Here is a 27,842-nt window from a genome sequence, read left to right as displayed (position 1 = left end):
TTTATTATTTATAAAGAATTTAGCTACAAATCATTAAAAAAAAATTACTTGTTAGACAATATTATTTGGTCAAAGGAATAGCAGTTAAATGTTTGACTTCATAAGGTTTTATAAAGGAAGGTATTTATTGGATTGTATATTACCATTCTAATTTCCAGACTTGTGATTTGATAATTGGCAATGTGACCGTAATTATATTTTTACATCTTCACACTTTTATGTATGTTCTTTTGAATCTTGGGTCACATTGAAATAAAAAGCAGTCATATCATATCTGTGGGATGTGCTTGTTGGGCTTCAATTGTATTTTAATTACATAAACCTACAATCATTCTGCCAGCCCGTGCAGAATGCTCTTCTGTATTATGCTAACAATCTCAATCATCTTATTAGACACACACACACACACACACACACACACACACACACACACACACACACAGACACACACACACACACACACACACACACACACACACACACACATACACATACATACACACAGTTTCCATGGAAACAGGATCCAGGGCCTTTTCTGACTGGTTGTTTGCCCAAGACAACCAAAAATGGTCTCAGCAGCCATGCAAAGATGGGAGATAAATCATTTGTATAATACATAATGGGACATGCGCTAGTATAGAAAGTGATGTTTGTTGTTGCCTGAAACAATATTGTTATGAATTCATTCTTTTTGTGTGACAGCCTACATCTCTGCTCTTTTTGCCTGTTATGTTGTTGCACAGTTTGTGCAGTGTTTGCACATGCATAGCACTGTCAGTAATGTGGACAGTCACTGTAATGCCCACACACACTCCGAAACAAACACACACACAGACAATTTCCAGCCATGCTGCCCGTCAGTAGCCTAATGTGAGTCTGAGGTCCAGATGGCATAGCGGTGGGTGGGCTCCTTCGCAGTGTTAGCCGCAGTGCTAACAGTCTTAGTTTGGGATAGCCCTGGTCGGTTAGAAAGAGACCCTGCAGCCAGCTACCCCTCTGAGCGACAATGGCAAGCGTACAATTCACGGCTATGCACTCAGCATCTAGCTATGCTGTTGTTGCAGGATAAACTTGTGTATTTTTTCATAGGATCCAAGGGTTGTGGTCACTTGACACTTTACTGTGGATTAACAGGGTCATTTTGTCTCTCATGATGATTTATGTTTACTAGTCTTAATTTTACTTTAGTTTTTTTTCATCGACTTATGTCATGTTTTTTATTTTGTGTTCACACTGACAGGAAGCAAGCTGAACAAAGACCTGAAGCATTATTTGAGCCAGCGCTTCCAGAAGTCGTCGCCTGATCACGAACTGCAGCAGACCATTCGAGACAACCTCTACCGTCACGCCGTGCCTTGTGAGTCCATGACTGTTTTACACCTTGTTCTGTCATTTCCTCCTCCGCATGTCTTTGTTGCTCTGCTCTGTTGTCTTCTCTATGTCCTGGCATTTATATGAGCCATTCTTTTTAATCGTGTTGATACAGTGTTACACACATTGTTTCTGTGAGTTGCTGTGAAACAGTGTCGTTGCTCTAAGGACTTTCGTTTGTACACTGAGTGCCGAGTGAAAAACCAAAATACCCACAGGTTAGGTCTGTGTGAGCCACTGTCTTCAGCTGTGGCATGATTAGTTTTAGATCCATGTAATAACTGAGTGTATTGCCTCACTGAGACACTTTAAACTGCGTGTCAGTCTAATTTGAGAAAGGTTGCACTTGTGTCTTCAATATTAGCCATACAGGCTGATTACTACTTACTCCTTGGGGCAAACTTGATGTTGTGGCTTGAGCTCTTCTGTTGTTCACTTTCCTTCTCCATCCCACAGTGAACTTGTCCACCTGCCTTTATAAACAACTGAGCAGTCAGCTGATGCTAAGTCAGCCATGCTGCACCCTCCACCCATTCTGTCAGCACTGTGTTTGCTTCGCTAATATAGTCTGATCAGCTGGACGCGAGGTCTATTGACTCCACCGTGAATATGCCAATAGTATCTCATGTCCACTGGATCAATAGAACCAGTAATTATAGGCACTGTGGCTTCATCCAAGTCCGTCATCCTCTATTACTAACTAGTATCTCCTCTGCTGGAGCTGGCTCTGCAATCCAGGACTAGAGGTGCGCGACTCTTTTCCCATGAACTGTCGATATAGTAAAGCTCTAAAGGCACATTCTCTGGTAGCTGCTGCTGCTCATAAGTTGAAGTAGAAATTTGAAATTGCATTCCCACTTGCTGTGAAAAACAACCTAAAACCACACCATAATAACTGATAAATCCAATAGTGTGTGTGTATGTGTGGATCCCTCTGTGGGGGGGAATCAATAAAATACCTAGAAAGACATTTAGATTGATGAACCATGCTGCATAAGGCAAGTATTGTCTCATCTGAGATTTGCATATAACACTGAAATCAACTGCTTGGACCAATCTGAGCCCAGTTCATCATCGCCACGATACTGGAACTGGTATTCCGTACTGGCTCTGGTCACAGCATGCATCACTTATGAAGATGGAGAAGGAGGAACAATAAAGGGAAAGAGACAAAACTCTAGAAATTACTGGGGTGTATGCGAGTGTTTTGATTTCGGCTTTCTTTGCATCATTTTAATATTTACAACTGTGGTGCAGTGGCTTCATGTTGTTTATTTGCTGAATATATGTAGATCCCACAATATCACGTTTGGCAATCAACATTTTTTATACTTTGCACAATAAATGCATTTTTGAATCCGAAATAGAATCAAGAATATAAACTTGATTTTAAACAACCCAATTTTTCGTAATTGCTTTTCACTTTATATTTCCCATTGCCTTTAGCAAATTTGATTTTTTTTTTTTTTTTTTTTTTTTTTTTTTTTTTAAGGGTTAATTTTGTACCTGAAGAGGAATGTCTCTCCTTTCTAGAAGCCCTTCATGCTTCTCATCTGTTGGCTTTTCAATCAGTTTATTCATGGTCTTCTCACACAAATTACTATCTGTATTCAGAAGGCTTGTTTAACAGACTTTATCTGCATTACCTGCACTGCCATATGTCAGCCAGACACTGCTGGAGGGTGGGGGTCTGGCCTTTATGGCCATTTTAATGACAGAGTGGTCTGAGGCACACCAGTGAAAAATCCTGGTGTTGTTTGCAGTAAACAAAGCATGAAGGTGTTCTCGGGGCCACATGTTTTATAGGACTGTAAAGTTTTTGTTGTCATACACTTGTTGAGGGTGATTCTCTTACCGGAATATTAAATTGTGGACACAGCTTGTGAATAAGAAAATCTCCCTTGTGCCCTTCACACTCACCAGAGTAATACAGGAATAGCACAGCAGTTGCACAGATACGCATATGCACCAAAAGCATATGTAAGTAAGGTGGATCTGTTTTGACTGTTGGCCTGAGATTGAGTGAGGTCAGTGTGTGTCCATGTTGACATGTGTCCAAAGGTTGTTTAAGGCACTTTCTCCCTGTGTGTGTGTCTAGGTGTGATTAAAGCACACCAAGCAGGTGGAGAAACAGATGGAGAATTGCAGCTTGCCGATATACGGCAAAAATGATAACGGAGCTCATCAATCTTTCTGCACTCTTCTAGTCATATTGTCAGTAAACCTTTATCTCTTTCACCGACAGTCACCTCATGAATTTGAGCGACATGAGCATATACAATGAACACTCAGTCGTACAGTAGCACATTGTACCATCCAATTCCAATAACCCAGCCCTTAGATGGCCATTTGGCTATAATGTCAGTAGCTTTCTTTTATATTTTTCAGCAAGTAGCTTCCATAATTCATGTGGAAATTCATGTCGGCTCCTTACACCACCCACACTATCTATGTTGACATTAGTGCCCTGAACAAGAAGTAGGAGTCACAACAGAGACAACAGAGCAATACGGACTTGATCCCTCCCAGACTTCCAACTGCCAAGATCCAGGCACCAATGCCAATCATGCTCATTGGAGCGCCAGGTCGTATGCAGCACAGCGGGGATCGAACACAGTTCACCGGAGTGGTGAAGGAGTGTTTACTCTCTGCCACCCGTACGGGCCCCTATTCCACTATCTCATGACCAGAAACTGAAACACAGTTTCTGTGTGTGACGGTCACCAGATGTGGTGTAAGGGTCGTGTTATGCTCAAATTCAACAAGTTTGTATGACGTGTTGACCGACCCAGTTGAAAACTAAAATTGCTTGTATCTGATCCAAGCGTCTCGCACCAATATATGCATGGAAAGCTGACGTGTATAATAAGAGAGTGGAGGGATGCAGTATTGTTTAAATATGGGGATAATTCACAAAATTTCAGACAGTTTCTCCCGGACGGCATTCTTATGGAGGCACTCTCCATACGACAAATAGTTGTGTAACAATGAATGATACTTTCTCACCAGCCGGCCAGTTATGGAGGAAAAGTGAGTGTGAATGTCAGATTGTTGGTTTCAGAAGGTTACAGAAATGGTTGGACACAGCTCTTTGATGATCTGGCTGCAGAAAGATGTTGGGTGTTGGTGTTTTAGAGGCTATTCAACCTTCCGACAAGCAGTTCTGACAAAGAGTAGTGGAAGCTTGAATAGTCTAAATTATCCATAAATCAGGTTTAATATTTGCATGATCAGAAATGTGAACCACGACTACACGGCCAATGCGATCGTTGGACGTTGGGAAAATGAACATGAATTATAAATAGAACAGATACTGATATCGCAAATAAATATTTTTGCTTTAATACAACAATTACTAGGTTTGGTTCCCATTGTGTTAAAATGTATTGAGACGTGACAACGACATGGTAAAAGGGAAAGAGTAGATAACACAAGCTCCAGAAAGACAATCCAGCAAATAACTAACATAATAAAAACAACACTGGAGATTCATGTTGAGTACTCTCAAGTTTGATGAAGTTGGTTGTAAACCGAAATTAGTTTCCCCAGTCACGTGTCCAAAAAGTCAGCTGTTCCTATAACCCTGGTCAAATCTGAAGCACCGTGCTCCCACCCTCCCCCCATCCGCTGAGGCATCCATCTGCTTCCCTTGTGGTCACCCCATCCGCGCGTTTCGCATTCCCAGTCTCCCATTATCCCCTCCACTCCCTCCATCCTGCTCTCATTCTTGACCCCCCCAACTCATGACACCGCTGCCTCACGTCCTCCCGCTGCCACTGCTGCTCCCTTTCTCCCTCTGTATCCAGTCTTTGTCTTCCTCTCTCGTTTTTTTTTCCTGTCAGTCAACCATCGGAGCACTAGCAAGAAGGACAAAGAAGGATTGCTCTGTTGGGTTTGTACCTGCTTATAGAGCTCACCACTCTGTGTCGACAAGCCTTGAAAAGGGAGCTCCGGTCTCCCCTGCATCAAGGCAAGTAGCAGCACTGTCTGCTGTTGTGATGCTGATGTCTTGGCGATCGCCTCTCAAATGAACATGGTTTGCAGAAGCCCGTGTTCACGTGTGTGTGTGTGTGTGTGTGTGTGTGTGTGTGTGTGTGTGTGTGTGTGTGTGTGTGTGTGTGTGTGTGATGAATTGCGGGGCGAGCAGGGCAGACGATTGGACGACCCAGTATATAGGCTAAGAGGACGGGTCGGAGGGAAGGGTCGGAGGGAAGTGGCGGCTGAAGCCGGGGGGGGGGGGGGGGGGGGGGGGGGAATCGAGATGGGGGTGGGGTGGAGTTTAGGTGTGGGAGGGAGGCAATAAGGGGGGGATGGGCAGAGAGGAGAAAGGGAGAGAGAGGGGATGAAGAGATGCGGAAAAACTCTCACACTCAAATCAATTCTAATTCTTGCTAACTCACAAACATATGGAGACATATGACCTGCGGTTGAGTTCGCCCTCACTGTGCAGTCTGATATGGGCATGTTTCTGTCTGGATTTACATTGTAAACAAAGGCAGCCTCTCTACTGCAGGTTTATTCAGGTTGCAGATTGCACCCGCAGATGCAATCACATTGTGATACCTGAACAAAAGAAATGCTCTCACTGAATGTCCATTCCTAAACAGCAAAAGGAAGTGAATGGAGACCGGTGAAAGGACAATTTAGAAGTGAACTTTAGATCATCTTGGCTTTAACTGAGAAGAGGATGTATGTGAGGGAAATACTCTGTGTGTGTCCAGTATTTGTCTTGCATGACATACGACTTTTTGTTTTAGTCGAGGCTTGGTAAATGCACTTGGACATGTCTTTCCAATGATAGATCCTTCCTGTTGCACCAGGTCTCAGCTGAATTACACCAAGCCAAGTTCCCTTTGTCCTGCATTGGAATTTACCAAAATGTTCATATTATGGACACATTTGGAAGCAACTTTAGTATGAAAACCGTTTAGCTACACTTAGCAATAGTTGTTAAATCCATCTCTGTTGACTCAAGCGGTGCAAATTAAAGGGATAGTTAGATATATTGGGGAATACGCTTGTATCTTTGTGCTGGACTTAATGCAAACGGAGCCTGGGGACTGTTAGCTTATCATAACAGCTGGCAGCAGGCTAAAACAGCTAGCCTGTCTGTGTCCAAAGGCAACTGCCTTCTAACTCCTCTAAAGCTCATTAACATGCTATATCTTGTGTGTTTACACACAGGCTGTTACCCGCTGGATCTTGTCTGTGTGACGCTGCTGCCTCGAACCAGTTCTTTTTACTACACAGACATGACAGTGGTATTGATTGAGTTCTTATCTAATTTTTGGCAAGAAAATAAATATATGTATTTTACAAAATGTTGGTTTTATTTTTGGATAGTAATGTCAGATTTTCTAAACAGACTACATTTGCTCCTTACATTCTGATAACACTGAAACGTTTCCTATTTGTTCCCCTTTCTTCCTCCAGAGATGCATTTACATTTATTTTAAACCACTATGTTGGGGTTACAGCCCAGGTCCCAAAACAATAGGTCTGTCCGTTTTGATTATATTTGGAATCGGGGTTCCCAGTATGCTGCAGCAAGATCCGACAGAGATTGTGAAGGAAACAATAGGAGCTGAATTGAAAGTTTTTTTTGCACAGCTAACACCATTAGCAGGGAGTCAAAGGAATGCTGTCAAACAGGGTGAGTGATGGGAGGAGTCTCAAAGAGTCATAGCCCTCTACTGATCCACCCTCACACACTCCTGCAAATGTATTGTGTGGACTCTCTTTATGCTAGATGGAGGCTTAGAGGTAGTTTGAGTAAATTATGTTTTGCACCAATACAGGAAGTATAAAACACATTTTAAATGTTTTCTACATTCTTATGTGTGCTTCTCTTTGTCCAAGCCTGTTTTAACAGAAGGGAAATGTATTTTTACTTATGAAAGTTGCATACAGCCTTACTTAGTTCCAGAAGTATAACAGGCGGCCAGTGAATTGTACCTGAGAATGTACTCTGCCCACAGTACAGTATATTGTCCAAGTACTGTGTTATACTGGGTCTGAGAGGTGTTTGTAATATTTTTTTCTGCTCACACTGACACAAATTGGGCAGTCAAAATAATATAATTACTTTAACTATCATTCAGTTATAATCACAGCGGCCTGCAGCTGTCATCTGTTTAGGACCTTATCTGAACCCTGACATGTGTATTGAGAGCAACATTCCACAGCATATCAGTGTAGAGTCACAAGAGCACTGTCCAGAATGGTAACTATATTATATAGTTCTTAGTTGATAACGACTAATGAGGGATTTCTCAAAATAATGACTTTGAAAAGCTTTTTTTTTACATTTTATTTGGAAAAATAACAGAAGGAAACATTTTGTCCAACGCTCTTTTCACATTCTTGTGTTTCAGTGTTTTTTTCACCATTGCCCACAATTGGCTTTAATTTTTTCCAATTGTGAGCTGCTCTTCCATCACGTATGCAAATTGAATATCAGAACAATGCTGTCTATCAACATCACACTCAAAACTTAAGTACATTTTGTATGCATCCTAACATCTGAATATCTCCCATGACCTTTGACCCTACTCTGTTTAACATCTTCTCAGTGCCTGTCCCACCCAACCCCCACCCCTGATCGCAGAGCATAACAAATGAGCCCTAAACATAGTTGTGTCTTCTCTTCCACTTGTTCATGCACAGATGTGTACCAGTCGGTCAGTTTGACTTGGCAGAATCTTTTTTGTTTTCTTGTTTGTCCATATTTCAGCTAATGGGAAAGACTTTCGACCTCTTCTTTCTGGGATGCTTCCACAGTTAACTCTTCCTCATTGACATCCCAGTTTCTTTGCGATATTATTTCTTTCATAAATATCTTCCAGAGTTGTTACACCTGCAAAAAATGTGTTATAGAGGAACTGGGCTCAACTTTTGAGCTTGTTCTTTTGCATTTGACATGTAAACGTATGCAGCTTCAGTCTCACTCCACTCCATTCCTTCATGCGCAGCTCCCATCTTTTTTGAAAGCCTTATGGTTGCCTGAAAGTTTCCTCCGATGACTCAGGTTCCCTTCACATGCTGGTCAAGAATGATTGTTGGGACCTTGTTCAATAACCAGTGTGTGTGTGTGTGTGTGTGTGTGTGTGTGTGTGTGTGTGTGTGTGTGTGTGTGTGTGTGTGTGTGTGTGTGTGTGTGTGTGTGTGAAGAGCATCGATGTCTGGGGAAGAGAACAGAAACAGAGGTGCTGATGGGATCTGTGAGAACAAGAAAGAATAGGGGTGAACAGTTAAGGAAAGGGGAGGGATTGAGAGAGGGAGGGCGGGGCGGGGTGGGGGGAGGTGGGCGGGTGCATGTGGGTGCTTGAGAGACTGGAAACAGCAGGGCTCAGTCAGTGAGAGAGAGAGAGAGGGAGAGGGAGGGAGAGAGAGACACAGCATTGGTGTGTGTGTGGGTATGAGACCAGCGCATTATGAGCCAATGTGTGGATGCTGCTTAGCTTAGCTCCCGTTAGCTTAGCATCACAGAGCCAAGCTGGACAGAGGACAGAAGCACAGGAGGAGGAAGAGGAAGGTGGAGAGGAGAAAGAACTGTGAATCTGCACTGTTTTTTTTTTCTTCCACTCATCCACACCTGATTGGATTCCTTTCTTTTTTTTGCTCTCTGTACCCTGTCGACGTGGTCTTGTTCTGTGGACTATAGGGGAAGAAGCAGAAGCCCCTCACAGGCTCCCTGGTTTGAGGTATATGATTTTATGTTTCATTTGCAGAAGGGACATTGAGGGTTGCTGTGATTTTTTTTTTTTTTTTTTTTTTAAATGGTTGGGGGTTGGGATGGAGTGGCAGGCGGGGAGGATGGCTGTGCATCAGGCGGAAGGTATGAGGAGCAGAGAGAGGGGAGACGGAGGCACATCGCTGGCAGTAATGGAGGCTGATGTGTTGTGGTCAAATGGAAGCTGTGTGTGTCTGTGTCTGTCTGTCTCAGGTACGCCTGTGTGTGTTTGTCTGTGGCCCGGTTTGATGTGTGTGTGTGTGTGTGTGTGTGTGTGTGTGTGTGTGTGTGTGTGTGCGCGCGCGGCGCGCGCGCGCGCGCGCACACACACGCAAAGTGTCACTTCCACTGTGTGTGCGTGTGTTTCTGGTGGAAGCACTTCAGCCTGTGTGATGGCTGTATTAATGTGATCTGTTGACATGTGTGATTATATTGGAAGCAATTACCTCCAGCAGCAAACTGCTGCCTGTCTGTTTGTCTGTCTGGAGCTTCTTGGATGCTAAGGTTAGCTTCTGCCTCTCCTTCACCCCCACCCCTCTCTCTTCCTCTCTCCCCCCCCTCCTCTTTTCTCTCTCCTCTCTCCCTTTTTCAATCCATCTCATGTCTGGATGACCCCCCCTTCATCTATGTGCCTCCATCACCACTCCCTCCCCGCCCCTCTAAATGGATCGTTTTTAAAGCCTTTCTTTCCCATTTCCATGTTGCTGTAGGAAGCAGCTAGCCCATGGTGCTTTTTTTTCTGGGTGGAATAAAAAGACAAAGGCCGGCTGTGAGTGTGTGCGGGGGGGGGCTTTTTCAGGCAGGTTTCTGGCTGATTTAGCTTCCCACTGCATTACTGGCCCCTTCAGGTTTTTTTTAAATTTTTTTTTTATTCTAATCTCTCCCTCCCATTTCCCTGCTCCTCAGACCCCCCCATCCTCACACACATCCTTCTGTTTGAGAATCATTTAGAGCTGAAAGAATTGCTTATGAAGGGAAAAAATGGAGCACGTCACAGGTCCAGAGAATGGCCTGTTTTGATCTCATTGTGGCGTGGTGTGTTTTTGTGCGTGTGTGTGTGTGTGTGTGTGTGTGTGTGTGTGTGTGTGTGTGTGTGTGTGTGTGTGTGTGTGTGTGTGTGTCTCTCTCTCTCTCTCTCTCTCTCTCTCTCTCTCTCTCTCTCTCTCTCTCTCTCTCTCTCTCGTCTCCTCCTTTGCGAGCCTCTTTCAGCCAGCCTGAGCAGTGAAAACAACCTCCCCCTGACTTAAAACACTACATCTCAAATGAAAGGCATCCTTACCCATCGTTGAAAAGCCACAACAAAAAGTACCTCCTTTAACATTTAATTCCCTGTCACCACTACATGAAGGGATTTTATGGGGTTTGAATAATCAGGTGTGATGGTTAGGGTGTCTGTAAGGTTGGATGATGGACTGTAACCCCTCCTCCCCCCTCCTCTTTAAACCAAAAAGCATAACAAAAATATAATGTTGCCAGAATGTAGCCACAAATTTGAGGACTGGAAATTGCTGGAATCTGTGGCCTGTGCTTTTGGTTGGATTAACCCTTTACTGGGACAGATGGCTCCATCCCCCTGCCGAGCTGACAAACCCCAGTCAGCTCGTCACCCCTCCTGCATTTTTGTATGTGTGTGTGCATGTGTGTGTGTGTGTGTGTGTGTGTGTGCATGTCTTCCACCAAAAAAAAGAAGCTCTGGCAGGCTTGCTCTGGCCAAGATGGTGGATGGATCTGTTTTGGTTTTGGAATATGACGGCAGTCTGCTACCCCTCCCTGTGTGTGTGTGTGTGTGTGTGTGTGTGTGTGTGTGTGTGTGTGTGTGCGCGCGTGTGCGTGTGTGTGTGTGTCTGTGTTTGTGTGTGTGTGTCTGCTGTGTCTGTGTGTGTGCAAGTGCATGTAGTTGCATGTGTCTTGAAAATGATCCACGAGGACATGCCTCAGTATCTTCTTGGAAAATGTGGACCAGCCAGCTAGTTTGACATGAGAGCATGTTTATTGTGGAGATTTAGAGAAATGCTTCTGTAACAGCTTCTGCACAGCAGTTGGGTCTCAGACTGGAGCCAGATTTTCAAGGCAGGCCCCATAATCCATGTTGCTTCCCTGTGATCATGCACCAGCATACAGTATTCTTTAAATGGCCACTTATTTCAGCAAGGCAGATGCTCTAGGAAAGCCAACATAATCAACAAAATGCGGTCAGTTTGAAAAACCATGTCTGCCAGATCACACCAGAAAAATTAGATATAATAACTGGGTTTTTACCCACATATTTAATGTGTGGTACTTCCCTTTTGTATCCTACGGTCTTTACTTTGACTGCCAAAGACGAAAACCATAAATACTTTGCTGAATAAAAGGGTTTGTATGATTTACTGCAAATATGCGGGACATTGTGTTTTTCAGTGGCTGTGCTGCCAGTGCAGGAAATGTAGGAGATGGCAATGAGTTTGACTTGAAAGTAAAGTGACTGGACTCTTTGAAAGATATACAGCTGGCTAATTCAATCCACTGCTTGGCCTGCCTTTAATATAACAGTCATCACATTTCATTTCAAAGCAACATGATTTAGTGCACAGGGAATTTTTATTTTTTTATTTTTTAGTTATTACAGCCAAGACTAAAGAAAAGCATTTGCTTGCTATATGTTGAAGCACCTATCTGAGCGAGTTTGTAGCTACTTTCTTGTAGCTTATATTTTGTTTTGTCATTTGTAAATGGTAACAATTTTGCCTTATTTTCATTAGGGACAGCACTTCAAAACTAGCACTCCTACTTTCTCCCCCGACAAATTATAATGCGGTGTTACACCATATGATGCAGAGCAGCAGAAACCAGCCATAAGGAAAATTAAGCCGGTTAAGGCATGTGAAAGACATCGGCGAAAAGAAGAACAGAGAAATACTTGTTTGATGGTTCTGTTTAATGAGAGAAGACAAAAGATAGAAGTTAATTAATCTCATGTTTAGTGTCAGATTCCTGAATGCATTGCGTTTAAGATGAAAACAACAGCGTTCCCTTTCTGTTGTCCAAAGTTGGACTGTAGTCCTGTATTAGGGATCTTTTTTGGGTTGCGTTTCCGTTTGTATCAGGTAAATGAGTGCAATAAGCATTTATATTGGAAAAATTAGAGATTCATGTTCTCAGTTCTAAGCAAGAAAACTGTTTCTCAATGGATGTAGAACCATGCAGCCGTAGTTTATTTTATTCCTTTCCGCCATTTTCATGATTAAGTTAATTGTTTATCTGAAGGTGAACAACACAAATTTTACCCATCATTATGTATTTACAGGTCCTGGCGATTAGTACTGCATATGTAAAAGAAAAAAGTTTCAGGTATAAAGCCTTTTGGCTCTCGAGAGGCTCTGCTCAAAATCTGATGAAGCACCCTTAATGTTACACAATGCAGTGGGGTTTGGGTGTGAAGTTTGAAAATTAACAAAAACCTGGGGGCGTGGAGTTGTAAGGAGGTGAACTTACCTGACCTCTGTAGCCAGCTCCTCATCCCTGCTTGAGTCTAGCTAGTCAATGCTGCATTTGCTGCTACCGGCATGTCATACCTGCATCATCGACCAAACAGTCGACGATCACGTATAGGTGAGAGTTCAGGTTTTAACGAGGAAGAAGAAGGCTTCAGCATGGCCTTTAGGGTTTATATATTGGTCATCAGTGGTTGGTTGATATCAGCCTACATTCAAGATTATTCCCTCTGAGAAAGAGTGTCTCCTGTTTCACTGCATGCAAAATATGAGAGAATCACTGTCGTCCTTGACGTCTGGACTTTGGTATCACCGGTCTTTTCAATAAGTGCAGCAGCAAAGAGGAAATGAAGCAGTAGTTGTTTGGTGTACTTCTGGATTACATGACATCATCAACATCAGAGCGGCAAAGGGAGTTTGGTCCTCCAGTGGGACTCAGTCGGCGGCTTGAGAAAACCCATAGTTGAACTGCAGTCAAACCTAAAAGCTGAAACAGTTTTTGCCCGGCCACACAGGCAGTTGTCACCACCGCCAAACATACTGGAGACAGAGAAAACACAAATTAGCAGATCGGAGACAGAGTGGAGGAGTCTGTGTTAAAGAGGTGACGTCTAAAATATCAAAAGAGATGCTGCTAACATTACAGATTTTGAAGAACAGGAAGAAACAATGGGACCAATGGAGGGAACAAACAAAACTTGGAAAGAAAGGAAATACAGAACTGAAAAGTTATAGAAACAGGAAGGACTTAAGGGAGGTCAGCAGAGACATGCTCATGAACGTTGTAATCAAGCAATGCAGATAACAGCTTCTTCTCTAACCTAGAACATACAGTACATACTGTACATATAACTCTGTCTAATGTGAGCGTCTTAGGAAAAATAGTTTTTTTTTTTCCCAAATCCAGTGTCAGAGTTTGGGAGAGTTGCCATTGTTTCCATGTTAGTTGTAAACCACTTAATATGCACTCTTTCAAATAACTCCTGTCCTGAATGACCTGGATGCCAGCACAGAAGCTGAATAAGAATAGCTGGGTCTATTAATAGAACAATTTTGATAATGAAACATTGCCAAACACATTTATGATGGCCTACTTTTCACTCACGGTACTGATCACTTCACCATTAATGCTTTCACATATGCACTGCAACCCTGAACTTATCTGGAAATTTCGGACTTGACATTAAACGTGTTTTTACCTTGCTAGCTCTTTCGTACAAAGTCAGTGTAATGTTCGATCAAGCCCATGTGTGCATAGAGCAGGTGAGCATTTGTTCAGGAAATTCACAAGCAAGTGGGTGTGTTGACGACGTTTCTGTACCATGCAACTGCTGCAAATCTGCAAAGAAGATCATCAAGAAGATGCCAATGAAACTGTCTAACTTGGGAGAAGTAGTATTGATATCAACATAAAAACGGGTGTCTTTGTCCGCCTTCCTTTGTTGTGCTGCAAACCAAGCACTGCAATTTCCAAAACACATTTTATACACCATGTCCTGCCTCTTGCATGCTCTACCCAAGCATCACCCTTCTTCTAAACCCAACGGAGTATTTCCAGTCAGTCAGAATGCTTCTGACACGTTGTACACGTGATAGAGCAACTCTGGACTCGGGGTGGGCACTACTAAACAAAACTACTCTTCGATATTTGCTGGCAACTATTAAAGGAATTATATAAAGGAATTTCACACAGAACTTTTTGACAGCTGTAGCAGTCTTTGCATGTTTATTCTGTTTGTACTGGAGCATTTCATCTCACAGCATCACACATTTTTACCGGAGCCTGGTAGTAACATGTTCTTTTTCCTCTAGCAGTTGGCAAAAAGCTTTTAGGTTATTTACCGCAAACTCCCGGCAGTAGTAACACATTACAACCAGGTGCTGGTAAAAATCAAGGGAATAAGAAATGAGAATTTTTTTCTTTTTCAATTACTATTCAAAAAATTTGAAAAATCATGACCCATTCCTAAGAAATAAAGCCACCAAGCTCTGAATAAGGGTGTTTTACACCTTACTGTGCACATTGTTTCTCTGAACCCTCTGACTTATGAAGAGAGTTTGTATTCAGGTCATACTCAAGTGTATCTGTTGGTGTAGTGTTAGCATACTCTGAAGGCCTCTCTCAAATAGAAAGATGGATTGAGATAGTGTTTTGAATTTGGTCTGTTATTGTTCCATGGGTTCGACAAGGTCAGAATCTGCAACAAAACTGCAAAGTTTTCTTGGTCTTCGTAGCTTCTGTAGTGATGTTAAAAAAAAAGAAAATGCTTGCAGTCCTATCCTACATGCGATAGTGTTTGTGTAAATGTGTTTCCTTTTGAGCTGGACTAACTTGTTTGGTCAGTTTCCTTTCTCATGTTATGTAGTTCTAGGTTCAGCAGCACACATTATTATGTACATTATCACCATGATAAATAGAATTTGTACAGTTTTTATGACTTCTAAAATTTTCCTTTTAAATGGATCCAACCACTTTGTGGCAAAACATAACATGCCATAAACATTATTATACTGGATTGATGCAGCAGACATGTGCTCTTGTTGTGTGGTGTTCCCAATATTGCTAAATTTAACCATACAGTATTACATCTGGATCACATGTGCATTAACCCAATTGGTGTTGTTTTTTTCCAACTGATGCTTTTTTGTTATTAGCAGTGACACAATGACTTGTGTGAGAAGGTCTGTGTGATGGACATTAATCATTGTCGGTTTCAGTGGAGAACCTTGCTGGCTATATGTTCTCTGACATTGTCTTATTTCAGCTTTTCATTTTAGTTTAGATCCTATTGTCACCTGTTTGAATAGGAAATTATCTGTATGAGCAATCTTGTAGTGAAACTCCTGCTGAAGTTTTAAGAGCCCCGGGGTCAGAAAGAGGTCCTCCTCTTAGTTTGTCCAGCAAACAGAACAGTCTGCAAATGTGTTCAGGTTTTTACCAAGGAGTGTTACTCTAAGTAATGTTTTTGACATCTTCATCAAGTAAGGGAAACAATTTGGACTGCCTCCCTCATGACACCTTTTAATGTGGTTATTTGATCCCAAACAAAAGTAATTTTGCTGCTACAGCTTGTTTTTGTGGAACAAACTTTCCCAGTTTGAGACTTTAAAGTATGTTTGGACAGATTCACCTGGATTTGGACTTCATTTGGTAGGACCAGAACATAGTCATGTTCACTCTTCTGTCTCTAAAGCTTTGTGGGTGTTTCGGAGTTCGCAAAAAAAAAAAGAAAAGAAAACCCGGGACCAATATGAAAGAGGTACTTCAGTGTGGTTCACTTGCTTCTTTTAAAATCAAGAAATCTGTGAGATTTAAGCAAGCTGAAGATGCACTTGTGAAGTACACCAAACAGCACCATCAAACTGGACCAAATGATGATGTCAAGCAAGACGACTCGTCAGCACCCGGCCGTGAAGCCAAACTTGTCCAAGAAGTCAAGCCCGACGTTGTCCTTGTGGAGGGAATTAAATGTAGGTCACAGCTAAAATGCAAGGCCAGGCCTGGGGGATATGCACGCCCAGGGTGCTCTGGTGCTCTGGGGGGAATGCAAGTGCAGGAAATAAACAGATTTTTCACACATGGTTATTTATAGAAGCTGGGTTGTGGCAGCGTGCATGCCTGTACAGCTTCCTTTAATGTTTTTTGTGAGTTTTGATGCCATTGTGTTAAAAGAAAACATGGCTAATTTTAACTTGATGTGTTTTAGTCTTTTCTTGCCAGGCTGTTACTTTCTTCTCACCTGCTAGCATTCTCTGTCCTGTCTTCTCACATATTTTAACGTGGTTGGTGTGATCACATTTTACCTCACAGTCTTTCATTGTGTTTTGGAAGGGATGCAAAATTGAATAATGTAGTAATTTTGTTCTTTCTTATAATATAATTGTACCCTCAAATGCCAGCAACCTTAGTCTGAGTCTATCATGCCACTAGAAGGGCAGACACTCCCTTAAAATAGTCTGCCATCAATTAAATATGAGCTGCTTGGATTTGGCTGCCAGTGAGTGTTAGTTGTGCTTGAAGAGGGAAGAGGTGAAGAGCGTCCATATATTAAGTACATCAATCCATTTTGTTTTACAATATTGAAATCTTTTAAATCTGTTTCAGGTTTTGCAAGAGTGGTTTGTTCAGTGCAACACATCCAACACTTTGATCTCTAATTCATTCCCATAAAGGTAGAGCAAGAGTCTCACTATTTATTCAGCATCAGCTGACCCAGTGAATGCAATATACAGCACAAAGAAGGAAATTAATGTCTGTGCTAATGTCAAGTCTTAGGCGTAGGAGATGGAGTTATAGATGTTTTTTGTAAAAATGTGTTATTACTAGTCATCTTGTAACTGACTGGGAAAAACATGCTATTTGTTATTGATATCTGCATATAATATTCAATATGGCAATTCAAACCATCATGTTATTGTCCTCATTGTTGTCATTGAACCGACTTCCGCACCTTGATCGGCACAGTTCAGCCAGTTCAGCCGAGATGATGAGAAGTTGACAATTTGATATTGATCCAGTGTAAGCTGAGTGACAGTGTAGACAAACTGGGAGGGCCAAGGTCACAGCGAGGGTTGTGACCAATTGCTGTCATGTATTGATTGTGGTTTGAAAGACATTACGGTGTAACCGGACGCTCTCTGTAGTTGATACGCCCAATTCTGAGATGCTGTGCAGAGGGGGAAACATTTTTGATTGATGCTAAGGTCACAGTGACGCCAAAGTCAAAAAAGCTGTTTACAAGCCAGCCGTGTTTTATAAAAAGGTGAAACAGAAGATTTTAATGAAGTAGGTTTCTTGCCTGTTTACTGACCTTAAAAATGTGTGTATACATGTATGATTTAGATCTGCTAAATTGATCACGCTTTGACCTTCAGGCCACCCCAGAGCACCTCTAGAACTAACTCACAGAATCAAAGCACTGAAATAGAATCTGCTTACTAAGTAAACACTGTATGGCTTAAAAGTTTGCAAGTGCTATCTGCACTAAAGGTTGGTCTTCTTTACCTTTCTGCTGTTTTGGGCTGGATAGGGAGTGTCCACGTGGTACAGTATGACTAAATTAATCAACACTACGAGCTGGATTGTTGATGACGGTAGTTTTGTGTCTTTTTTGTATAAAAGACAGTTTCGAGATCAAATTTCTGCAATGCATTACTGCAATGACAAATCAAGTTAGTAAAATATGTGGTAAGTAAAAATAAACTTAGTATAGCATTTTTTGGATTGCGCCCAAATTCTCCCTCACGCTGTTGTTGATTTTGGTCATAGACTTGCTTATTAAACCAGTCTCTTTGTCACAAATTTGCTTGTGAATCAGACCTCTTTGGTTGTGAGTTGAGTTAGATGTAAGGGGAAGGACCTACACTAATGCAGGAGATGAGTTTCTAATGGTGGATTTGACTTCCAAAGCATGTAGCATGCTGTGGGGAAGGGGCTATTTTGCTTGAGAAGCTGTAGGAGGTGAAGGTTATAAGTGCTATTTCCTGACTTTTCTTGGCTTTTAATATCTCATTTAATATATGTTACCATTAACTGCAAACCAATATCCATGAACCTTTCTTTGCAGGTCAATAAGGGCCCTTTTAGAACAACATGAGCAAAGATTTTTGATCAATTAGAATTTCATCGCTTCTATATTAATCTGAATTCATGTAGAAAAAAGATGTGTCATGCGGGAACAATAACAGATACAGTATTCCAAAATTACTCATGCATCTATGACATTGCTGTTGACCAGGAGGTCACTGAGTTCATGAGTGTTAACAGCCTTGGGATGGATGCTGCTACTCTGCCATGCCTTTCTTGCTTTAGGGGAACTATGCAGCCTCTCAATCCTATGGTAGAATAATATAGAGAAAATCTGTAGAATGAGTTTGCTTTGTCGATGCAGCATCTCCTGAATGGAGAGCAGGGCAGTTTCAATGATTTTATTTGTGCTGTGGTGTCTGCAGTATTGTAGGCCCGGTACCCGATATTGTGGTAGCGAGTCAGTACATTTTTTAATGGGGCCTCTGTAGAATGCAGACAAGATTAGGGGTCGGTGTCTTGAATGTCTCAGTCTCTGCCAGAACTGAAACCATTGGACCGTCTTAACGAGTGAGAATGGTTTATAACAGTGCTATTCAACTTCATCAGCAAGTGGACCAAAGAGGAAGATCATTAGGTGCTCATTAGGCCACACAGAATACTTGCTCAATTAATGCTGACAAATGACTCCTACCATATAATGTTAAACGATGCCAATGCATTTGTTGCAGAATAAACAACACAAGTTTATTACTTGCTCTGGCTGGCAAAGTAAATGCATACCTGTCACTCTATTCGCTGTTGGAGTGTCATTTTTTTGCAATCAACTTTACGTTTCTTTTGCTCCAAATGAGACTTTTTTAGTCTTGCCCAGAGTGCAATGTGAGTCTTGGGGAGGCTGTGGCTCAGTCGGTAGAGTGGGTTGCACACTAATCGGAAGGTTGGTGGTTCGATCCCCAGCTCCTCCTGTCCACATGCCTAAGTGTCCTTGAGCAAGACACTGAACCCTAAGTTGCTCCCGATGGTGTACCATCAGTGTGTGAATGTGCTCCTGATGGCAGCACCTTGCATGGTGATCTGTCTCATTAGTGTGTGAATGGGAAAACTATGTTAAAGCGCTTTGAGACCGAAAGGTGATAAAGCGCTATACAAGTACAGACCATTTGACTGAGCGAATTGCAGGTGTGGAGAGGGTTTCATCCTGTTGCTGTCAATCACAGTTCACGTTGTAACTAACACACACACACTGGGTTTCTGTGATCTTCCCCGTCCCATGCTGTCCTGTCACCAAGGTTGAAAACATAGACAGTCTGTCACAAAATCCACACTCCTACCTGCTTAGATTCATATATGTCTATGTGCTCAAAGTAGCTCAGAGATATAAACTGTAGTTTTCTTTATCATATCACACACATGCCATTGTACTCCACGTTCCACTAGTTGAATTGGCCTGGTAGACATATTCCTGACTCAGAAGTATTGATACTCAGTGGGTTGTGGTCAGGGTGCGCCTTTTGGTCAAAGGCAACCAGAAATGATTTGTGGCCTTTGCACTCATACTAGCTGCTCCATCACCACTACTGATGAGGACAGCCACAACATGAATAGCAGAGGACTGGGCACACATCCCTGTCTATTGTTTGATGGTGTTGGTGGTGATGTTGGCAACCCTGGTGGGACTGTGGACTGTTTGCAACTCCGAACTGCTGTTCACCATGCAGAATTGAGGCCGAACTGCGAAGGCTCTCAGCATCCTGATGTCATTTGTTTCTGTGGTGTGTCACAATGGTGTTCAAAGCACTGGATATACAGTCAATTGTTGACCAGAGACTGGATGTTTTGCAGTGCACTGGATTCTCAAAGCATTTCATCATGAGTACAGTGAGAGACAAAAAGCAGTAATCACTGGAACTCTTATTGTTTTGCCTTTTTTTTGGCACTAAAAGCAGCCTTTAAATATTCACCTTAGACACCAGTCATTAAAATATCTGGCAGAACATTTGAGAGTTGGTACGCTTTGTCTCTGAACATCCAACTATATACGTAGGGTTTCCCCATCCATTATAATACACCTCAGCACCCAAGCACACACAGTATCTAAGCCACTATCGTTTCGCTATAAGCTGTGTTTTAATAATGTTTGGTGAATATTAGTATGCCAGACAGTGCATTTTTAACAAAACATTGTAATGATCGTAATGATTAAATTACATAATAATGCATAGTTTTCAGTTAAGTAACTTCCCACCACCCCATACTGCTACCACAGCACTTAAGCCCATTAGAAACCTGGTTTCGCTGGTTCTGCAGTGTTACATGGGCTAACATGAGAATTGACAAATGTGCTTACAAATATTTACATACCACGTACAATACCATAATGTGTTTGGCATGCTGCTCATTTTGTTGCACATGCTTCGAGAAAGATCAAAAAAATAACTGGTGCCGTTAAAACTTCTCTGAGTCATGCACTCTAATCTAAAAGGAGTATAAAGCTACAGACCATGTGTTGTTGTTTGCTAATCCTTCAAACTGAACTTTCTGGTTCATATTTAATGATATAATATATCAATATCAGAGACTGAATCGCATGCGATATAAAAGATAAGTATCAGTACCACCTTTTTTTTTTTTTTTTTTTCTAAATGTATCTCCTTTTTCCTTCCTTTTTTTGTTCCCTAAGTCTGCCTGACTCTCTCTCTCTTTCTTTTACTTTATTCGGCCACTCGGTAAAAGGAAATTTAAACATTACTATTATTTAATTTATTTCAATTCTTAATAGCAACATGAAATCCCCAAAGCTAGGCAGCGTCCATCCCACATCCCACCCCCAAACTGAGGATATCCCTGTAGATAAAATGCTGAAGTGCTGAACCTTTAAGTTGCTCTCATCATAGTGGGGGGCTTATCTGGTCACCATAGGTGGTACACAGCACAGACAGGGCAGTGCTCCCACTGTAGCTGTTACGGTAATGAAGCTGTGTTTATGAGTGTTGCAAAGGAGATGGGTGCACAAAGCTCCATTAAGTGATTACCCTCCACCCACAGCCCCCATTTAGCTCGTGCCATTTGGTGGCGCCACCTCCTTCTCACTACGTGTGTGTGTGTGTGTGTGTGTGTGTGTGTGTGTGTGTGTGTGTGTGTGTGGCAGGGGGTGGAACAACTGCTGATTATGGCAGGAAGGGTTTCCTTCTGAATCCTTTTTTTTGTGGCATTACAGGCCAACGAGTGTGCACGTGTATGTTTGGCATTCACACAGACGAGCCAGAAGACTGCTCCATGACTGTTGGTATCTGAGTCAACCTTCTGCCGGAGTGCCTGAGGGAAAAGGTGGCTCAGCCTCTTCTGCCCTGTCTCATCTGTGTTGAGGGAAACACAAGAGGATAGACGGAGAGAGGGACAGGGCACACCCAAGGTTATACAGTGCTCCAAATGTTCAAACATGACAACACAAAAAGTCGTACCGCACAAAGCAGTTAGCCTTGATGCGCTGATGCTGTCAATCCCCCACATTTGCACAGTATGAATACACATGCTACACAGTCCTCAAGTCCCATGCTGTTTCCACAAGCAGATCATTTTTGTTATGCTTTGTGGGTGAAACCCAACAGGATTCTGTTCTGTAGTTTGGGTTTTGCATTTTTGGGCTGCTGCTTCACCATTTTTCAAATCTTGACTCTCACAAAATGTTATGCATCCTGATTCTAAACTGCCCCAGACACTCAAATTTTTTTTGTCTAATCGGCTTTCTAGTTAATATTTGCAGCTACACTAACAGCACTCATAAGCTTAGAATATTTTACTGAACTTCGTAAAGGGGCAACACAGTAGCATGATCTGCACAGTATATAATTTAATAAATATCTAACTTTTTACTGTGACATTGTTGAGGTTTTGTTGCTCTCAGTCCAATATTGGCAACACTTTCATGGATGGGTTGCTGGGAAGTGCAGTGTACTTGGAGAAAATAAAGTCGTAGATTCCTTAATGATCAAACTCACTGGTTTGAAGTGTTATGTCTAGAGTTTGTTTTCAGTTGCTGTTAGACTTTTATTCATCATATGGCATGTTTACTTTTGTATACTTTCATAGACAAAACAGTTATAAATGCATGCTTTCATTTTTGTGGTATTTTGAGACAGTAAAGCAAGAAATCCTTCCTGACAATAGATGCACTACCTTCCGCTGGTTGAAAACATGTTTACTGAGGAAAAAAAGATGGCTCACATGAAAGAAGGCCTTGAAGCACAGACGTTAGCCATCATGATACACTATTGTGGCAACATGAAAGAAAAATGAGGTTTGAATACTCAAGAGAAACCCTGACATGTCGTATCAGGAAGCACCTTTAGTCATGAATCAGCTCCACATTGTACATGAATGTCAGCTGAATAGTTTACTTACATTAAAAAAATGTTGGTTCTTGATGTCGTCTAAAATTCACCGCGACAAAAACAGTTCAGTCTGTACTTAATTAATGTTTAATGCCCAGCCCTGTAAAGAACCTGTGCAAACAGTTCAATCAGAACACTAACTTATTCAGAATAAAGTTAGTGTCGGGATAATTGCAGTCTGTGTGTAAGTGCACACTCTAATTGTTTGTTTTAGTCTCTTAATTTTTTTTCCCCTCTACTGTTTACTGTCAAAGTCTCCCGCATTCTCATTTGTCCTGTGCATGTCTCATTTACAGTGTTCTTTCCTTTCAAATACATTGGATGGGCATTATATTGATGTTGTGATATGAGATCAGATATTGGCATACCTGTTTTCTTTTTCCTGGTTTTAAATGCAACAATACAATACAAATATGTCATTTTCTGAACTTGCCACTCTTCTAGCTTTTCTAGCTATATTATTTGCCTTTGCCCACTTTGCCATTATTTTCAAAAATCATATTTTAACATTTTGTGAAAGCACCACTGGTCATCCCTGCAATATTATTGCAATATCGATATGAAGAAATTTGGTCAAAAATGTTGTGATATTTGATTTTGTCTGGGTCGCCACAGCTATGGCTCTGTGGTACCCAAGAGACCCAGGAGCATAATGCATTAAGAAACAGAAACAGATTTTTATTTTTTTAATTCATTTGTAAGTCTCTTTGGTATTTTTTTTGCTGTGTTATACAATTGCAGGCTTCAAATTATTTTTAAATTGTTGCCTTTCCGAGTTCTTGGATGCTACACTTCGAATGCCAGTGCTCAACATTTGTTTCCTTGATCATCTTCCTTCATTGCTAATTAACATTTTTTTTTTCATTACAACGCCCACCCACCTATCTCAGCTGGTGAAGATGCTGAAGCTGTTAAGCCCGAAGCCAGCCAGTGTGCGATGAACACCCTCACTACACATCTCCAAGGCTTCTTTGTGTGTGCCAGTAGCTGGATTATGCTAACTCTTAGCCTCACTCCTTCTCGTTCTTCCTCTGCATTTTAGAAGTCAGCATCTGGAAGAGCTGTCATTCGGCTCAACCCAGCCATAATTCTAGGCAGGGGTCTCTGTGCACAACTCTCAACCCGCCTTTTCCTCTCTCTCCATTTCACAGTTTGGTCAATGGAGCTTTTGTGGGGGGAGGGCGTATTGAATTAATTAGGCCTATAGCGATAACAGTGTCTTACCCCTGGGTGTAAGCCAAGGCCCTGCTTTTCTACCCCTTTTGAAACACTGGTCACAATTCCACTTCCTATTTGGTTTTCTAAGAGCAGCAGTGTCTAAATGAAGTCGAATCAATGACTACTTTTGTACGGGAAATGAACTGACAGTCGGCTCGGCTGAGGACTCTCCAAAGTTGACATTCGGTAAAAGACTCGGTGCCCGGGAACGACAGTTTGTTTGATAGGATTTGATTGACTTTACATCAATTTCCTCTTGATGCACGAGTGTTCAGATGTTTTTTGGTTCTAATTTTGAATTCTAGTGACAGCACAAGAAGATTTTCCCTCTCTGTGTGCCTCCATACTGTAGCCTATGTCAAAGATAACATAAAAGAAGGTACTGTTATTGTGACAGTTGGATGATTGAGCTGATACCATTCAAGGATATTCAGTGTAGTGTCTCCAGACATGGACAGCATGCGCTCCTCTGTATGCCTCTGCGAGCGCACTGCATGCTTCTTTGTGTAAGGATGTGCACATCTGTGATTTATCACCAGTGTCACTGAACGTGGCTGCAGTGGGAGCCTCTCCCCGTATCCCCACACATCTATTTTTACCAGCTTATTGCTTACCAGCCCACTGGAGACAAAGTGATTGGGAGATAAGACAGATCAGGAGATGGAACAAAGGGAAGGGAGCAAAAAGAAAGGGAAAGCCCTCTGTTGTCACTAAATAGATGGCAAAGATATATCTGCCATTGGCACTGGTCTACATGCTTTTATTTGTACCAGTTCTTAAACTACAGACAGAATAATTTTGTTTTTGTAGTACGGTATGCAGCGAAGGGCTCTCCCAAGAGAACTTTGGACTGTCGGACAACAAAGTGGAAATGCGCATTAATTAGGCAAAGGCTGATTTAAGGTTGAAGAGAGCAAAGAAAGCTGAATGAAGAATATTTAAAAGGAAAGAAAAAAATAGTGTGACATTTATCCTCAGTTAAATCCACAGTGTTTTAATCTCACCATTGCTTCTTCTGTAAAGCTGTTTGGCATTAATGCCATACTGGCTAATGTGTCAGCAATGCTAGAATCTTACAGGGTAGATGCCAATTCACACACACACACACACACACACACACACACACACACACACACACACACACACAGACACACACACACACACATATGGCAGGTTCTCACTAAGGTGCTACTACAATACCTCACACTCCACCCCAGTGTGAAGCAATATCATAACAAACAATAGATAATCTCCCTCCTAGAGTCTGCTCTCAGGTTATTTGAGAATTTAAAAAAAAAAATTAAATACAATTGGTCATTTTTAAACTGTGGAGTTTTTCTGAATTGCATATTGTGTGGTCTTTTGTGCTCTTATTGGATGGCCAATGAAAGAGAGAAATGAGTGGAGGGGGTGATGGTGAAGGACATGCAACAAAGGTCCCCGGATAAACCCAAATGGGAGACATGGGGAACGCAGTTCAGCTGGCACCATAACCCCCCATAACCAAGGCAACAAAATGTCACATCATAATGAAATGTCTTTGTCAAGAATATAAATAAAAAACAAAGGGCTGCTAAGGAAGTTTTCAGATGGTTTGACTAAAAGAATTACAAAATATCTAGCGTAAGATAAGAACTAGAACTAGAACTAACTTAAATAAAAAGCAAAACTTCCAGTGCCAGCTGCTGCTCTTCAGCTGACTTCTGCTCTTGTCTGTCTGTCTGTCTGTCTAGGTACTACCCGCACCCCACGTGAAGGAGAAGTTTCTGGCGTGGACTACAACTTCCTCTCAGTAGAGGATTTCCTGGAGTTGGAGAAGAGTGGGACCCTGTTGGAAATAGGAACGTATGACGGTAAATTAGAAAGGAACGCTGTTGGTTGGGTGAATTGTTCGAACAGTTGAAGAAGTTGGGTTTCGCTGAGTAGAGAGAACACACCTCTGAAGGTGCCTCATTCCTGGAGAGCAGAAGGAATACTTGACGGTTGAACCATCGGAATGGATTTGTTTTGTCTGCCCTCTCTAGCCAGACTATGAGCTCCCCTAAAGACACGTTAAATAAGTGGACAAACATAAATCTTCAGCATGAAGTTATAAAGAACGAATGCAAATGCACTTTAAATCCCTTTAAGCCCTGTGCTCTGCCTTGCATTACAGGGCTTGTTTTGCAGTTTCATGAGTAACTGACACAACATAGATAATGTGGCATTATGTTGACATACTGCCAGTGTAGCTTTAAGGGAGTTTAGAACTATAAAATTCCTGGTTATGTGTTTCAGGTACAGTATCCAGAGCTTCAGCTGTAAACAGCTTGCTGGTATAAAGATGCAGAGGAACACTGATCTGTACGTCTACACATTAACGAGCATTTACACATAATTTCCACTCATGTTCTTTGAGTGAACGTGTTTAAATGGTAACCCTACTCAGGATTGGTGTGCCAGCTTGCATGGGAGATATAACCACACCCCATCGTACATCCGGCCAGCCCTTAAAATCGCCCACCCAGGGTTGTTGCCCCCCCCCCCCGTCCAGACCAATCCGTCCAGTTCTGGACAGCTACACCTGCTGGCGCAGCAGGAGGAAAGCATGTCACCTCTCTGCCTCCAGCCTGCACTCAAAACATGCCCGCCCACACTACAGCCAAGTTTTGGTGTCGGTGCCAAAGACCAAACGCTTCATATTTGCATCAGCAGTCACACGGAAAGAAATCCATTGCACCACTGTCTAAACACATGGTCTCCTCAGTATGATCGAGTGCAATGCAGCAAGAAGGCTGGTTCTACCTCGATAGCACTTTTTGTAAGTGACCAAATTTTAGTTCCGTCTCACTTGCTTGCCCTCATTTTCTCCGCCATCAATATAGGTCAGCCAGCCTAGAGCAACATGTTTCCTCGTTCCCTCTGACATCTTGGAAAACACTAATTGAAGGAGACGCGAAAAGTTGAAGAACGGCACAGAAATGTTTGTCCGAAATTAAGGCTGCGGTCAAAATATTAATATGATTTGTTCTTTGTGCAAACAGCACCACAAACTTTTGATAATGAAGAACCGATGTGGTGAATGGTTAACAGTGTTCAGTGCTTGGTTACGTAGGCTTTGTCACATTGACACAGACACACAGACACATATATTTCACATTTTGATGGTTTCTGGCATCGCAGCTGATTAGACAATGTTTCTATATCGGGTCATCCGTTACAGTTTGTTCTCATTCCCATGGTGTCAAATACTACCGTTTTGTCAAAGCCCGTGTCAGAGAGATACACATAAGATCCTCTTTGCAGCACCTGGTCAAAGAAGAAGGTCATGTGACGTAGTAGAAAAAGTGACAAAGTCAACGTAGACAGCAGGTTGGAAAAAGACGCGCGATTCTCACCTGCGTGACCGGTGTTTGAGTTCATGAGAAATTAACAACAGAAGTAGGTTACCTATGTAACGTAACCTATGTGATACCCTTAAAGTAACTTACATACTGTACGTACGGCCCGAAACGTACAGAACGTTTGCTGATGGGCATTTCAAGCAAAAATACTATTTAATATTTGAGTCACTTGTGCTGTAAACTCAGGCTCAACAAATGCCACCCGACTTCTGAAACTCTCTATTGGACGAAGCCGAAGGGAAGCACATCTTTCGATTCATCTTTGTGATGGGTGCCGTTGTTTGTCCTGCACGTCCAACAGCAGACTCACTGTGCTTGCCATGGATTGATCAGTGAATGTGTGCATAACTGTGGTAGATTTATATGCTAGCTTTACCTGCAGCGTTTGCACTGCACCTCATCTTCATTTAGTTCTTAAAGGAGTTTCAAACAGAACTTTTGGCAGGTGTTGTTGTCTTTGCATGTTTGCACGCTCCGGAGTCTGGGAGCAACGTGTTTTTCTTCTTGTTTTATGGTGGCTGGCAGTCAGCTTTTAGGTGCATTAGCGCCACCTTCTGACGAGAGTAAGGCATTACAACCAGACACCGGTAAAAACAGGAAGTAAGGAGGGACGAGAGTCACATATACCAATCGATTTTTTTTAAAGAAAATTTTTAATTGATTTTAATGACTATTTAAAAATCATGACCAATTCCTAGTAACGTTACGTAAGTAAAGTTCATTTTTGTAACCGAACCATGATCT

The 27,842-nt window shown here is 42.0% G+C and overlaps 1 protein-coding gene across 4 annotated transcripts in view; it reads left to right on the top strand.

Annotated features, from left to right (window-relative positions):
* magi1b (membrane associated guanylate kinase, WW and PDZ domain containing 1b) overlaps positions 1 to 27,842 on the top strand; it is a 144,379-nt gene that overhangs the window by 64,789 nt on the left and 51,748 nt on the right. For all 4 annotated transcript variants that reach the window (XM_069146964.1, XM_069146876.1, XM_069146781.1 and 1 more), the window contains exons 2-3: positions 1,241 to 1,357; positions 25,449 to 25,568. In XM_069146964.1, the coding sequence (XP_069003065.1) occupies positions 1,241 to 1,357; positions 25,449 to 25,568 (237 nt within the window). The remainder of the gene's footprint in view (positions 1 to 1,240; positions 1,358 to 25,448; positions 25,569 to 27,842) is intronic.

Source organism: Embiotoca jacksoni, unplaced genomic scaffold, assembly GCF_022577435.1.
Source record: "Embiotoca jacksoni isolate LCO1_2020_lvr unplaced genomic scaffold, fEmbJac1.0.p SCAF_1, whole genome shotgun sequence".
Classification (NCBI taxonomy): domain Eukaryota; kingdom Metazoa; phylum Chordata; class Actinopteri; family Embiotocidae; genus Embiotoca; species Embiotoca jacksoni.
Note: the sequence above shows the minus strand (reverse complement) of the source record. Positions and strands in the feature narration are given on the sequence as shown.